This window comes from Salmo trutta, chromosome 2 (assembly GCF_901001165.1).
Source record: "Salmo trutta chromosome 2, fSalTru1.1, whole genome shotgun sequence".
Lineage (NCBI taxonomy): Eukaryota > Metazoa > Chordata > Actinopteri > Salmoniformes > Salmonidae > Salmo > Salmo trutta.
The window spans coordinates 39,656,887-39,673,290 of NC_042958.1; the positions used below are offsets into that span (position 1 = coordinate 39,656,887).

A 16,404-nucleotide genomic window follows, 5' to 3' on the forward strand; every position below is an offset into this window, starting at 1 on the left:
GAGCAGCCATACAGTGTGACAGTGATTCCCTTTGGCTCTTGACCCCAGCTGACTTCTAGAATCACTGTCTACTGCACCACTGTACAATTCTCAAGATATTGGCATTAGTTAGTTAGTTAGTTATTTAGTTAGTTAGTTAGTAAGTTAGTTAGTTAGTTAGTTAGTTAGTTAGTTAGTTAGGGCCAATACCACAGGTGAGAGGATATCCGTTAGTTGGTTAGTTAGTTGGTTGGTTAGTTGGCTGGTTAGTTAGTTGGTTAGTTAGTTACTTAGTTAGTTAGGGCCAATACCTCAGGTGAGAGGATATCGGTTGGTTGGTTGGTTGGTTAGTTGGTTAGTTAGTTAGTTAGTTGGTTGGTTGGTTGGTTAGTTGGTTAGTTGGTTACTCCAGGGAAGAGATCATGTATACATATTTTAATTCCAGCATTTTAATCAATTTCTTAATTCCCATCACTAATGTGTTATCGTTTACACACTGTCGTGTTTCTTTTGTGTTAGTTTGTCTCTATAAAAAAAATAGATTACTCTTCGTTGACAGAATATTATTTTTCTTTAACTGTGCATTTCCGGCAATTTTTACTTTTGCCAGTAGAGGTCGATCAGCCAATTCCTGGGGGTCTGTACTCCCGAAGTTGACTGTTTTTGCGCTTGCCAGTTAGCTAGCAGCTCTCAGCTGTTAGCAGCCAATGGCTAGCAGTTTATTTTATCGAATAAAAACGGATGATTGACATAATTTTTTTCGAGTCATTACTGAATTATTTAATGTAACTAGTCAAACATACAAGCAGACACATCCCTGGGTGGCTCCTCTTTTCAGTTCGCTGCAGCTAGCGACTGGAACGAGCTGCAAAAAACACACAAACTGGACAGTTTTATCTCCATCACTTAATTCAAAGACTCAATCATGGACACTCTTACTGACAGTTGTGGCTGCTTCACATGATGTATTGTTGTCTCTACCTTCTTGCCTTTGTGCTGTTGTCTGTGCCCAATATTGTTTGTACCATGTTTTGTGCTGCTACCATGTTGTACTGCTGCCATGTTGTGTTGCTACCATGTTGTTGTCATGTTGTGTTGTTGTGTTGTTGTCTTAGATCTCTCTTGTCGTGATGTGTGTTTTGTCCTATATATATTTATCCCGGCCCCCGTCCCCGAACGAGGCTTTTTGCCTTTTGGTAGGCCATCATTGTAAGTAAGAATTTGTTCTTAACTGACTTGCCTAGTTAAATAAAGGTTAAATTAAAAATTGTAAATTAAAACATTAAACCCTGTAATGAATTCATGGTAACCTCGTAAACTATTAATTTAGAACTGGTGTTTATTTGAAACACGTTTATTTGCTAATATGTGTGCCGTGCAATGAAAAGAGACAGTCAGCTATTTGAGATTCTGCGTTTAATTGAAGTTTTACGGTATTTAAGAGTAGAGTGTGGTCTACAGTATCAAAAACCTTAGACAAGTCAGTAAACAGACAGACAGAAAGTTGTTTAACATATGTGTATAACAGCTTCTACTATATATGTTGTCTGTTTATAGGGCTGACTGTGAGAACCCTCAGGTTGTCTGTCTATAGGGCTGACTGTGAGAACCCTCAGGTTGTCTGTCTATAGGGCTGACTGTGAGAACCCTCAGGTTGTCTGTCTATAGGGCTGACTGTGAGAACCCTCAGGTTGTCTGTCTATAGGGCTGACTGTGAGAACCCTCAGGTTGTCTGTCTATAGGGCTGACTGTGAGAACCCTCAGGTTGTCTGTCTATAGGGCTGACTGTGAGAACCCTCAGGTTGTCTGTCTATAGGGCTGACTGTGAGAACCTACATGTCATAATATATAACAGTATATAATATATAGATTATATATGTTGTCTGTCTATAGGGCTGACTGTGAGAACCTGCAGGTGACCATGTTTAATAAGGGAGACCAGCACTACTATACATGGCATAATATATAACAGTATATAATATATAGATTCTATACGTTGTCTGTCTATAGGGCTGACTGTGAGAACCCGCAGGTGACCATGTGTAATAAGGGAGACCAGCACTACCGCAGTTCCCCTAGCAACCAGTCGTCGTCTAGTGACCCGGGACCCTGTGGAAGTGGAACCTGGTCTCAACCGCCTGGATACGACGGGTAAGACCTGGCCGGGGGAGGGGGGAGGGGAGGAGAGGAGAGGAGAGGAGAGGAAGAGAGGAGTTGAGAGGGAGGAGAGAGGAAAGTGAGGAAGAGTGGGAGGAGGAGAGGGAGGGGAGTGGAGGGGTAAGGAAGGCCCAGCTGGTCAGGGAGAGGCATCCTAATCTGTCTCCAGTGGGTTAGGGACAGGGAGATCCATCCTAGTATGTCTCCAATGGGTTAGGGACAGGGACAGGGAGATCCATCCTAATCTGTCTCCAGTGGGTTAGGGACAGGGAGATCCATCCTAATCTGTCTCCAGTGGGTTAGGGACATGGAGATCCATCCTAGTATGTCTCCAATGGGTTAGGGACAGGGACAGGGAGATCCATCCTAATCTGTCTCCAGTGGGTTAGGGACAGGGAGATCCATCCTAATCTGTCTCCAGTGGGTTAGGGACAGGGAGATCCATCCTAATCTGTCTCCAGTGGGTTAGGGATAGGGAGATCCATCCTAATCTGTCTCCAGTGGGTTAGGGACAGGGAGATCCATCCTAATCTGTCTCCAGTGGGTTAGGGACAGGGAGATCCATCCTAATCTGTCTCCAGTGGGTTAGGGACAGAGAGATCCATCCTAATCTATCTCCAGTGGGTTAGGGACAGGGAGATCCATGCTAATCTGTCTCCAGTGTGTTAGGGACAGGGAAATCCATCCTAATCTGTCTCCAGTGGGTTAGGGACAGGGAAATCCATCCTAGTTTGTCTCCAGTGGGTTAGGAACAAGTAGATCCATCCTAGTCTGTCTCCAGTGGGTTAGGAACAAGTAGATCCATCCTAGTCTGTCTCCAGTGGGTTAGGGACAGGGAGATCCATCCTAATCTTTTTCGAGTTGTTTAAGGTTACGGACAGTGAGATCCATCCTAGTCTGTCTCCAGTGGGTTAGGGACAGGGAGATCCATCCTAATCTATCTCCAGTGGGTTAGGGACAAGGAGATCCATCCTAGTCTGTCTCCAGTGGGTTATGGTTAGGGACAGGGAGATCCATCCTAATCTGTCTCCAGTGGGTTAGGGACAGGGAGATGCTGCCTAATCTGTCTCCAGTGGGTTAGGGTTAGGGACAGGGAGATCCATCCTAATCTGTCTCCAGTGGGTTAGGGACAGGGAGATGCTGCCTAATCTGTCTCCAGTGGGTTAGGGACAGGGAGATCCATCCTAATCTGTCTCCAGTGGGTTATGGTTAGGGACAGGGAGAGGAATCCTAGTCTATCTACAGTGGGATAACCTTAACTCTATCAGACTACTACAGTACATACTGTCATTACCCTAACTCTATCAGACTACTAGAGTACATACTGTCATTACCCTAAATACTGTCATTACTCTAACTCTATCAGACTACTACAGTACATACTGTCATTACCCTACATATTTTCATTACCCTAACTCTACCAGACTACTACAGTACATACTGTTATTACCCAAACTCTATCAGACTACTACAGTACATACTGTCATTACCCTAACTCTACCAGACTACTACAGTACATACTGTCATTACCCTACATACTGTCAATACCCTAACTCTACCAGACTACTACAGTACATACTGTCATTACCCGACATACTATCATTACCCTACATACTGTCATTACCCTAACTCTACCAGACTATTACAGTACATACTGTCATTACCCTACATACTGTCATTACCCTAACTCTACCAGACTACTACAATACATACTGTCATTACCCTAACTCTATCAGACTACTACAGTACATACTGTCATTACCCTAACTCTACCAGACTACTACAGTACATACTGTCATTACCCTACATACTGTCAATACCCTAACTCTACCAGACTACTACAGTACATACTGTCATTACCCTACATACTGTCATTACCCTACATACTGTCATTACCCTACATACTGTCAATACCCTAACTCTACCAGACTACTACAGTACATACTGTCATTACCCGACATACTGTCATTACCCTACATACTGTCATTACCCTGCATACTGTCATTACCCTAACTCTACCAGACTACTACAGTACATACTGTCATTACCCTACATACTGTCATTACCCTAACTCTACCAGACTACTACAGTACATACTGTCATTACCCTACATACTGTCAATACACTAACTCTACCAGACTACTACAGTACATACTGTCATTACCCGACATACTGTCATTACCCTACATACTGTCATTACCCTGCATACTGTCATTACCCTAACTCTACCAGACTACTACAATACATACTGTCATTACCCTAACTCTATCAGACTACTACAGTACATACTGCCATTACCCTAACTCTACCAGACTACTACAGTACATACTGCCATTACCCTAACTCTTCCACAGGCCCAAGTTCCAGACTTCTACATACTTCATGGGAGCAGTGAGCTCTTACAGACAGAGTATGTTTAGTCTGTCAACCTGGCGGGAGGGAGGGAGGGAGGGAGGGAGGGAGGGAGGGAAAGAAAGAGAGAGAGAGAGAGAGAGAGAGAGAGAGAGAGAGAGAGAGAGAGAGAGAGAGAGAGAGAGAGAGAGAGAGAGAGAGAGAGAGAGAGAGAGAGAGAGAGAGAGAGAGAGAGAGAGAGAGAGAGAGAGAGAGAGAGAGAGAGAGAGAGAGAGAGAGAGAGAGAGAGAGAGAGAGAGAGAGAGAGAGAGACTGTCAACGTGGCGAGAGAGAGAGAGAGACTGTCAACGTGGCGAGAGGGAGGGCGAGAGAGAGAGAGAGAGACTGTCAACGTGGCGAGAGGGAGGGCGAGAGAGAGAGAGAGAGACTGTCAACGTGGCGAGAGGGAGGGGCGAGAGAGAGAGAGAGAGACTCAACGTGGCGAGAGGGAGGGCGAGAGAGAGAGAGAGAGACTGTCAACGTGGCGAGAGGGAGGGCGAGAGAGAGAGAGAGAGAGACTATCAACGTGGCGAGAGGGAGGGCGAGAGAGAGAGAGACTGTCAACGTGGCGAGAGGGAGGGCGAGAGAGGGAGGGCGAGAGTGAGAGGATGGAGAGAGGGAGGGCGAGAGAGGGAGGGCGAGAGTGAGAGGATGGAGAGAGGGAGGGCGAGAGAGGGAGGGCGAGAGTGAGAGGATGGAGAGAGAGAGGGGGATAGAAAGAGGGACAGATGGAGGGAGAGAGACAAGGGGAACGACTAGTCAGTGTTGTTAGGAGAAAGGCTAGTCAGTGTTGTTAGGAGAAAGGTTAGTCAGTGTTGGCAAGCTACTCCATGTTCAATCTGATTCCATAATGAGATCAAATGATTTGACCTCGTATGATCCTGATCTGCGTAATGTAGCTAATTGTTATCAGTACTGTTATCTGATGACAGGATGCTAGCCTAACCTCACCTTACTGCAGAGATAGCCTGCTGAGTTCTGTCTTGCTATCCAGGTCTGTGCCGAAACGGTTCGAGCTTCTACTTTTAAAAATCCACCTTTCCAGAAATAAGTCTTTCACTGTTGCCGCTTGTTATAGACCCACCTCAGCTCCCAGCTGTGCCCTGGACACCATATGTGAATTGATTGCCCCATCTATCTTCAGAGTTCGTTCTGTTAGGTGACCTAAACTGGGATATGCTTAACACCCCAGCAGTCCTACAATATAAGATAGATGCCCTCAATCTCACACAAATTATCAATGAACCCACCAGGTACAACCCTAAATCCGTAAACATGGGCACCCTCATAGATATTATCCTGACCAACTTGCCCTCCAAATACACCTCTGCTGCCTTCAACCAGGATGTCAGCAATCACTGCCTCATTGCCTGCGTCAGTAATGGGTCTACGGTCAAACGACCACCACTCATCACTGTCAAACGCTCCCTAAAATTCTTCAGTGAGCAGGCCTTTCTAATCGACCTGGCCCGGGTATCCTGGAAGGATATTGACCTCATCCCGTCAGTAGAGGATGCCTGGTTGCTCTTTAAAAGTAATTTCCTCACCATCTTAAATAAGCATGCCCCTTTCAAAAAATGTAGAACTAAGAACAGATATAGCCCCCGGTTCACTCCTGACCTGACTGCCCTTGACCAGCAAAAAAACATCCTGTGGCGGACTGCATTAGCATCGAAAAGCCCCCGCGATATGCAACTTTACAGGGAGGTCAGGAACCAATATACACAGTCAATTAGAAAAGCAAAGGCTAGCTTTTTCAAACAGAAATTTGCATCCTGTAGCACTAATTCCAAAAGGCTTTGGGACACTATAAAGTACATGGAGAATAAGAGCACCTCTCCCAGCTGCCCACTGTTCTGAGGCTAGCAAACACTGTCATCATAAATCTACGATAATCGAGAATTGGAATGAGCATTTCTCAATGATTTCCACCTGTCTACCCCTACCCCGGCCAACAGCTCCGCACCCGCCGCAGCAACTTGAACACGCCCCCCCCCGCCCCACCCAAATCCAGATCGCAGATGTTCTGAAAGAGCAGCAAAATCTGGAACCCTACAAATCAGCTGGGCTAGAGAATCTGGACCCTCTCCTTCTAAAATTATCCCCCACAATTGTTGCAACACCTATTACTAGCCTGTTCAATCTCTCTTTTGTATTGTCTGAGATCCCTAAAGATTGGAATGCTGCCGCGGTCATCCCACTCTTCAAAGGGGGAGACACTCTAGAACCAAACTGTTACAGACCTATATCTATCCTGCCCTGCCTTTCTAAAATCTTCGAAAGCCAAGTTAACAAACAGATCACCGACCATTTTGAATCCCACCGTACCTTCTCCGTTATGCAATCTGGTTTCAGAGCTGGTCATGGGTGCACCTCAGCCACACTCAAGGTACTAAACCATATCATAATCGCCATCGATAAGAGACATTACTGTGCAGCCGTATTCATCGACCTGGTCAAGGATTTCGACTCTGTCAATCACCGCATTCTTATCGGCAGACTCAATAGCCTTGGTTTCTCAAATGACTGCCTCCCCTGGTTCACCAACTACATTTACATTTACATTTACGTCATTTAGCAGACGCTCTTATCCAGAGCGACTTACAAATTGGTGCATTCACATTATGATATCCAGTGGAACAACCACTTTACAATAGTACATCTATATATTTTTTGGGGGGGAGGGTAGGGGGGGGTTAGAAGGATTACTTTATCCTATCCCAGGTATTCCTTAAAGAGGTGGGGTTTTAGGTGTCTCCGGAAGGTGGTGATTGACTCCGCTGTCCTGGCGTCGTGAGGGAGCTTGTTCCACCATTGGGGTGCCAGAGCAGCGAACAGTTTTGACTGGGCTGAGCGGGAACTGTGCTTCCGCAGAGGTAGGGAGGCGAGCAGGCCAGAGGTGGATGAACACAGTGCCCTTCTTTGGGTGTAGGGACTGATCAGAGCCTGAAGGTACGGAGGTGCCGTTCACCTCACAGCTCCGTAGGCAAGCACCATGGTCTTGTAGCAGATGCGAGTTTCAACTAGAAGCCAGTGGAGTGTGCGGAGGAGCGGGGTGACGTGAGAGAACTTTGGAAGGTTGAACACCAGACGGGCTGCGGCGTTCTGGATGAGTTGTAGGGGTTTAATGGCACAGGCAGGGAGCCCCGCCAACAGCAAGTTGCAGTAATCCAGACAGGAGATGACAAGTGCCTGGATTAGGACCTGCGCCGCTTCCTGTGTGAGTCAGGGTCATACTCTGTGAATGTTGTAGAGCATATACCTACAGGATCGGGTCACCGCCTTGATGTTAGTGGAGAATGACAGGGTGTTGTCCAGGGTCACGCCAATGCTCTTGGGAGGAGGACACAATGGAGTTGTCAAGCGTGATGGCGAGATCATGGAACGGGCAGTCCTTCCCTGGGAGGAAGAGCAGCTTCGTCTTGCCGAGGTTCAGCTTGAGGTGGTGATCCGTCATCCACACTGATATGCCTGCCAGACATGCAGAGATGCGATTCGCCACCTGGTTATCAGAAGGGGGAAAGGAGAAGATTAATTGTGTGTCGTCTGCGTAGCAATGATAGGAGAGACCATGTGAGGATATGACAGAGCCATGTGACTTGGTGTATAGCGAGAATAGGAGAGGGCCTGGAACTGAGCCCTGGGGGACACCAGTGTTGAGAGCACGTGGTGCGGAGACAGATTCTCGCCATGCCACCTGGTAGGAGCGACCTGTCAGGTAGGACGCAATCCAAGAGTGAGCCGCGCCGGAGATGCCCAACTCGGAGAGGGTGGAGAGGAAGATCTGATGGTTCACAGTATCAAAGGCAGCAGATAGGTCTAGAAGGATGAGAGCAGAGGAGAGAGAGTTAGCTTTAGCAGTACGGAGAGCCTCCGTGACACAGAGAAGAGCAGTCTCAGTTGAATGACCAGTCTTGAAACCTGACTGATTTGGATCAAGAAGGTCATTCTGAGAGAGATAGCAAGAGAGCTGGCCAAGGACGGCACGCTCAAGAGTTTTGGAGAGGAAAGAAAGAAGGGATACTGGTCTGTAGTTGTTGACATCGGAGGGATCGAGTGTATGTTTTTTGAGAAGGGGTGCAATTCTCGCTCTCTTGAAGACGGAAGGGACGTAGCCAGCGGTCAAGGATGAGTTGATGAGCGAGGTGAGGTAAGGGAGAAGGTCTCCGGAAATGGTCTGGAGAAGAGAGGAGGGGATAGGGTCAAGCGGGCAGGTTGTTGGGCGGCCGGCCATCACAAGTCGCAAGATTTCATCTGGAGAGAGAGGGGAGAAAGAGGTCAAAGCATAGGGTAGGGCAATGTGAGCAGGACCAGCGGTGTCGTTTGACTTAACAAACGAGGATCGGATGTCGTCAACCTTCTTTTCAAAATGGGTGACAAAGTTGTCTGCAGAGAGGGAGGAGGGAGGGAGGGGGGGAGGAGGATTCAGGAGGGAGGAGAAGGTGTCAAGAGCTTCCTAGGGTTAGAGGCCTATGCTTGGAATTTAGAGTGGTAGAAAGTGGCTTTAGCAGCAGAAACAGAGGAAGAAAATGTGGAGAGGAGGGAGTGAAAAGATGCCAGGTCTGCAGGGAGGCTAGTTTTCCTCCATTTCCGCTCGGCTGCCCGGAGCCCTGTTCTGTGAGCTCGCAATGAGTCGTCAAGCCACGGAGCAAGAGGGGAGGACCGAGCCGGCCGGGAGGATAGAGGACATAGAGAGTCAAAGGATGCAGAAAGGGAGGAGAGGAGGGTTGAGGAGGCAGAATCAGGAGATTGGTTGGAGAAGGTTTGAGCAGAGGGAAGAGATGATAGGATGGAAGAGGAGAGAGTAGCAGGAGAGAGAGCGAAGGTTGCGACGGCGCAATACTATCTGAGTAGGGGCACAGTGAGTAGTGTTGGAGGAGAGCGAGAGGGAAAAGGATACAAGGTAGAGGTCGGAGACTTGGAGGGGAGTTGCAGTGAGATTAGTAGAAGAACAGCGTCTAGTAAAGATGAGGTCAAGCGTATTGCCTACCTTGTGAGTAGGGGGGACGGTGAGAGGGTGAGGCCAAAAGAGGAGAGGAGTGGAAAGAAAGAAGCAGAGAGAAATGAGTCAAAGGTAGACGTAGGGAGGTTAAAGTCACCCAGAATTGTGAGGGGTGAGCCATCCTCAGGAAAGGAACTTATCAAGGCGTCAAGCTAATTGATGAACTCTCCAAGGGAACCTGGAGGGCGATAAATGATAAGGATGTTAAGCTTGAATGGGCTAGTGATTGTGACAGCATGGAATTCAAAGGAGGAGATAGACAGATGGGTCAGGGGAGAAAGAGAGAATGTCCACTTGGGAGAGATGAGAATTCCAGTCCCACCACCCCGCTGACCAGATGCTCTCGGGGTATGCGAGAACACGTGGTCAGACGAGGAGAGAGCAGTAGGAGTAGCAGTGTTTTCTGTGGTAATCCATGTTTCCGTCAGCGCCAAGAAGTCGAGGGACTGGAGGGTAGCATAGGCTGAGATGAACTCTGCCTTGTTGGCCGCAGACCGGCAGTTCCAGAGGCTGCCGGAGACCTGGAAGTCAACGTGGGTCGTGCGCGCTGGGACCACCAGGTTAGAGTGGCAGTGGCCATGCGGTGTGAAGCGTTTGTGTGGCCTGTGCAGAGAGGAGAGAACAGGGATAGACAGACACATAGTTGACAGGCTACAGGAGAGGCTACGCTAATGCAAAGGAGATTGGAATGAAAATTAACTAAACAACTCGGGAAGCGAGAGATCAGGGCCTCCCTCACTAACCATTCGCTGAAACACTCAAATATAACTATTCCAACTTCCACTTAGAAATTATAATTGATGTAAACTACAATGGTTCAATGTTTCCAGGAATAGGCTCAAACTTAGTTTATTCAGCTAGATTTCTTGGTACAGTATTCTTCGGTGAAACGCACCCAGTGCACCGTGTCTTATGACGCCGTAGCTAACTACCAATGGCTCATTCGTGTCCGTGTCTAGTTCCTTTCATAACGCAGAAGTAATTAAACGTTGGCTAGCTAACACAAAGTCAGTCCTGCTAGCTACACAAGTCGACTACACAACTCGAAAGCTTTCGTTGCAAAAATCTTATTGACTAAAAATTATACAGTACTGCTAGCTGGTAGCTGGTAGAGTTGGCTAGCTAGCAGTGGCTGCGTTTACCTTTATCTTTGATACAAAGACAACTATGTAGCTAGCTAACGTTCCGTTGTAATGTATTTAGTTTCTCAGATAGAGTTCAGTGTGTCAAATCGGAGGGCCTGTTGTCCAGACCTCTGGCAGTCTCTATGGGGGTGCCACAGGGTTCAATTCTCAGGCCAACTCTTTTCTCTGTATATCAATGATGTCACTCTTGCTGCTGGTGATTTTCTGATCCACCTCTACGCAGATGACACCATTCTGTATATATCTGGCCCTTTTTTGGACACTGTGTTAACAAACCTCCAAATGAGCTTCAATGCCATACAACACTCCTTCCGTGGCCTCCAAATGCTCATAAATGCTACTAAAACTAAATGCATGCTTTTCAACCGATTGCTGGCCACACCCACCCGCCCAACTAGCATCACTACTCTGGAAAGTTCTGACTTAGAATATGTGGACTACAAATACCTAGGTGTCTGATTAGACTGTAAACTTTCCTTCCAGACTCACATTAAGCATCTTCAATTCAAAATTAAATCTAGAATCAGCTTCCTATTTCGCAACAAAGCCTCCTTCACTCACGCTGCCGCACTTACCCTCGTAAAACTGACTATCCTACCGATCCTTGACTTCGGCAATGTCTTTTACAAAATAGCCTCCAACACTCTACTCAGCAAATTGGATGTTGTCTGTCACTGTGCCATCGGTTTTGTCACTAAAGCCCCATATGCTACCCACAACAGCGACCTGTATGCTCTCGTTGGCTGGCCCTCGCTACACATCTTTTGCCAAACCCACTGGCTCCAGGTCATCTATAAGTCTTTGCTAGGAAAAGCCCCGCGTTATCTCAGCTCACTGGTCACCATAGCAGCACCCACCCGTAGCACGCGCTCCAGCAGGTATATTTCACTGGTCATCCCCTAAGCCAACACCTCCTTTCCTTCCAGTTCTCTGCTGCCGATGACTGGAACAAATTGCAAGAGTCACTGAAGCTGGAGTCTTATATCTACCTCACTAACTATAAGCACTCACTAACTATAAGCACTCACTAACTATAGAGCAGCTCACCGATCACTGCAGCTGTTCACAGCCCATCTGTAAATAGCCCACCCAACTACCTCATCCCCATATTGTTATTTATCTTCTTGCTCTTTGGCACCCCAGTATCTCTACTTGCACATCATCATCTGCACATCTATCACTCCAGTGTTAATGTTAAATTGTAATTATTTCGCCTCTATGGCCTATTTATTGCCTTACCTCCCTAATCCTACTACATTTGCACACACTGTATATAGATTTTTCTCTTGTGTTATTGACTGTACGTTTGTTTATTCATGTGTAACGCTGTTGTTGTTTTTGTCGCACTGCTTTGCTTTATCTTGGCCAGGTCGCAGTTATAAATGAGAACTTGTACTCAACTGTCCTACCTGGTTAAATAAAGGTGAAATGAAAAAATAAAAAACTGTTGACAGTATGCTAGCAGCTAGTTGTTTGCTAGCCCATCCTTACCTTACTGCTGACTGTATGCTAGCAGCTAGTTGTTTGCTAGCCCATCCTTACCTTACTGCTGACTGTATGCTAGCAGCTAGTTGTTTGCTAGCCCATCCTTACCTTACTGCTGACAGTATGCTAGCAGCTAGTTGTTTGCTAGCCCCTCCTTACCTTACTGCTGACTGTATGCTAGCAGCTAGCTGTCTCTATTGTCCATTATTTACCTCTCCCACTATGCTAGCTCAGTCAATGGCCCTCCTCACCTCTCCATCCCTGACAGTATGTTAGTTAGCTCACTCTCCTCCATCCCTTTCCAGGTGTCCATCCTCGGTCCTCCATGAGTGCCCCAGAGAGCTACAGGGGGGAGACAGAGAGGGGTACAGGGACACCCTCAGAGAGCCCACCCTTGAGAGTACACGGTCGGCAGGTGAGTCACTCTGCTCCCTATTTTACTCCTACCTCCACATTAGATGACCTCTAGATGTCCTCTACAGTCTGTCTCCTACCTCTACATTAGGTGACCTCTAGATGACCTCTGCAGTCTGTCTCCTACCTCTACATTAGATGACCTCTAGATGACCTCTACAGTCTGTCTCCTACCTCTACATTAGGTGACCTCTAGATGACCTCTACAGTCTGTCTCCTACCTCTACATTATGTGACCTCTAGATGACATCTACAGTCTGTCTCCAACCGCTACATTAGATGACCTCTAGATGACCTCTACAGTCTGTCTCCTATCTCTACATTAGATGACCTCTACTGTCTGTCTCCTACCTCCACATTAGATGACCTCTAGATGACCTCTACTGTCTGTCTCCTACCTCCACATTAGATGACCTCTAGATGACCTCTACTGTGCCTGTGGTAACCCTGTAGGACACATTCAGGGATCATGCAATCCTTTCTCTAGCCACTCTTCATCTCGCCCGTCTTCTCTTCCTACCCCTCTCTACAGAGGCCAAGTGGCACATCCCCTCCACCAAGATCCTCAACTCTCGGAAACACAGGGATGGGGGCAAGGAGTCACCCAACAAGCAGAACCGGGGGGTAAGTGACTGGGTGTGGGCTGTGGCTATGGGGGCGTCGAAGGCTGGGTGTCACATCTCTGGGTGTCTGGTAGAGAGGAGGTGTCTGGTTGGTAGAGAGGAGGTGTCTGGTTGGTGGAGAGGAGGTATCTGGTTGGTAGAGAGGAGGTGTCTGATTGGTAGAGAGTAGGTGTCTGCTTGGTAGAGAAGAGGTGTCTGGTTGGTAGAGAGGAGGTGTCTGGTTGGTAGAGAGGAGGTGTCTGGTTGGTAGAGAGGAGGTGTCTGGTTGGTGGAGAGGAAAGTCTCTGGTTGGTGGAGAGGAAAGTGTCTGGTTGGTAGAGAGGAGGTGTCTGGTTGGTAGAGAAGAGGTGTCTGGTTGGTTCAGTTCGTAGACAGGTAACATGGATGTTTTGAGATCTGAATGTTTAGGATAAAGGTTTTGGATGTGGGAGTGAGGTTGTTTTATGCCAGGGGGATGGGTCTATCTGTGTGTATCTCTTGTTTTCTCTTTTTCTTTTTCTCTTTCACACTCTCAGTGATGATTTTTTTAATTATTTCTATTTATTCCACCTTTATTTAACCAGGTAAGCCAGTTGAGAACAAGTTCTCATTTACAACTGCGACCTGGCCAAGATAAAGCAAAGCAGTGCGACAAAAACAACAACACAGAGTTACACATGGAATAAACAAACGTACAGTCAATAACACAATAGAAAAAGTCTATATACAGTGTGTGCAAATGGCGTAAGGAGGTAAGGCAATAAATAGGCCATAGTAGCGAAGTAATTACAATTTAGCAAATTAACACTGGAGTGATAGATGTGCAGATGATGATGTGCAAGTAGAAATACTGGTGTGCAAAAAAGCAGAAAAAGTAAATAAAAACAATATGGGGATGAGGTAGGTAGTTGGATGGGCTATTTACAGATGGGCTGTGTACAGGTGCACCGATATGTTAGCTGATCAGATAGCTGATGCTTAAAGTTAGTGAGGAAGATATAAGTCTCCAACTTCAGCGATTTTTGCAATTCGTTCCAGTCAATGGCAGCAGAGAACTGGAAGGAAAGGCGGCCAAATTAGGTGTTGGCTTTGGGGATGACCAGTGAGATATACCTGCTGGAGCGCGTGCTACGGGTGGGTGCTGCTATGGTGACCAGTGAGCTGAGATAAGGCGGAGCTTTACCTAGCAAAGACGTATGGATGACCTGGAGCCAGTGGGTTTGGCAACAGATGTGTAGCGAGGGCCAGCCAACGAGAGCATACAGGTCGCAGTGGTGGGTGGTATATGGGGCTTTGGAGACAAAACGGATGGCACTGTGATAAACTACATCCAGTTTGCTGAGTAGTGTTGGAGGCTATTTTGTAAATGACATCGCCGAAGTCAAGGATCGGTAGGATAGTCAGTTTTACGAGGGTATGTTTGGCAGCGTGAGTGAAGGAGGCTTTGTTGCGAAATAGGAAGCCGATTCTAGATTTAATTTTGGATTGGAGATGTTTAATATGAGTCTGGAAGGAGAGTTTACAGTCTAACCAGACACCTAGGTAGGGTGGGTGGGAGCAGCGATCGGCTGAAGAGCATGAATTTAGTTTTACTAGCGTTTAAGAGCAGTTGGAGGCCACGGAAGGAGTGTTGTATGGCAATGAAGCTCGTTTGGAGGTTAGTTAACACAGTGTCCAAAGAAGGGCCAGATGTATACAGAATGGTGTCATCTGCATAGAGGTGGATCAAGGAATATCCAGCAGTGAGAGCGACATCGTTGAAATATACAGAGAAAAGAGTCGGCCTGAGAATTTAACCCTGTGACACCCCCAAGAGACTGGCAGAGTTCCGGACAACAGGCCCTCTGATTTGACACACTGAACTCTATCTGAGAAGTAGTTGGTGAACCAGGCGAGGCAGGCATTTGAGAAACCAAGGCTGTTGAGTCTGCCAATTAGAATACGGTGATTGACAGAGTCGAAAGCCTTGGCCAGGTCGATGAATACAGCTGCACAGTACTTGTCTCTTATCGATGGTTGTTATGATATGGTTTAGTACCTTGAGCGTGACTGAGGTCCACCCGTGACCAGCTCGGAATCCGGATTGCACAGCGGAGAAGGTATGGTAGGATTCGAAGTGGTCAGTGATCTGTTTGTTAACTTGGCTTTCGAAGACCTTAGAAAGGCAGGGTAGGATAGATATAGGTCTGTAACAGTTTGGGTCTAGCGTGTCACCCCCTTTGAAGAGGGGGATGACCGCAGCAGCTTTCCAATCTTTAGGGATCTCGGACGATTCAAAAGAGAGGTTGAACAGACTGGTAATAGGGGTTGCAACAGTGGCGGCAGATCATTTTAGAAAGAGAGGGTCCAGATTGTCTAGCCCAGCTGATTTGTACGGGTCCAGGTTTTGCAGCTCTTTCAGAACATCTGCTACCTGGATTTGGGTGAAGGAGAAGCTGGGGAGGCCTGTGCAATTAGCTGCGGGGGGTACAGTGCTGTTGGCTGGGGTTGGGGTAGCCAGGAGGAAAGCATGGCCAGCCGTTGAGAAATGATTATTGAAATTCTCGATTATTGTGGATTTATCATTGGTGACAATGTTTCCTAGCCTCAGTGCATTGGGCAGCTGGGAGGAGGCGCTCTTACTCTCCATGGACTTTACAGTGTCCCAAAACTTTTTGGAGTTAGAGCTACAGGATGCAAATTTCTGTTAGGAAAGCAAAGGCTAGCTTTTTCAAACTGTCTGTGTGTATTGGTTCCTGACTTCCCTGAAAAGTTGCATATCGCGGGGACTATTCGATGCTAGTGCAGTCCGACACAGGATGTTTTTTTGCTGGTCGAGGGCAGTCCGCTATATCTGTTCTTAGTTCTACATTTTTTTAAATGGTTCATTGTTTATTTAAGATGGTGAGGAAATTACTTTTAAAGAAAGACCAGGCATCCTCTACTGACGGGATGAGGTCAATATACTTCCAGGATACCCGGGCCAGATCAATTAGAAAGGCCTGCTCGCAGAAGTGTTTTAGGGAGCGTTTGACAGTGAGGAGAGGTGGTCGTTTGACCGCGGACCCATAGCGGATGCAGGCAATGAGGCAGTGATTGCTGATATCCTGATTTAAAACAGCAGAGGTGTATTTGGAGGGCAAGTTGGTCAGGATAATAGCTATGAGGGTGCCCATGATTACAGATTTAGGGTTGTACCTGGTGGTTTCCTTGATAATTTGTGTGAGATTGAGGGCATCTAGCTTAGATT

General features: G+C 47.1%; 1 protein-coding gene across 1 annotated transcript in view; it reads left to right on the top strand.

Moving 5' to 3' along the window:
- Positions 1–16,404, top strand: part of LOC115163089 (signal-induced proliferation-associated 1-like protein 2) — a gene marked incomplete in the record, with an annotated part of 359,029 nt that overhangs the window by 271,209 nt on the left and 71,416 nt on the right. Inside the window, 3 exon segments of the mRNA XM_029714698.1 lie at positions 1,990–2,130; positions 12,465–12,574; positions 13,106–13,197. Coding sequence (XP_029570558.1) covers positions 1,990–2,130; positions 12,465–12,574; positions 13,106–13,197 — 343 coding nt within the window.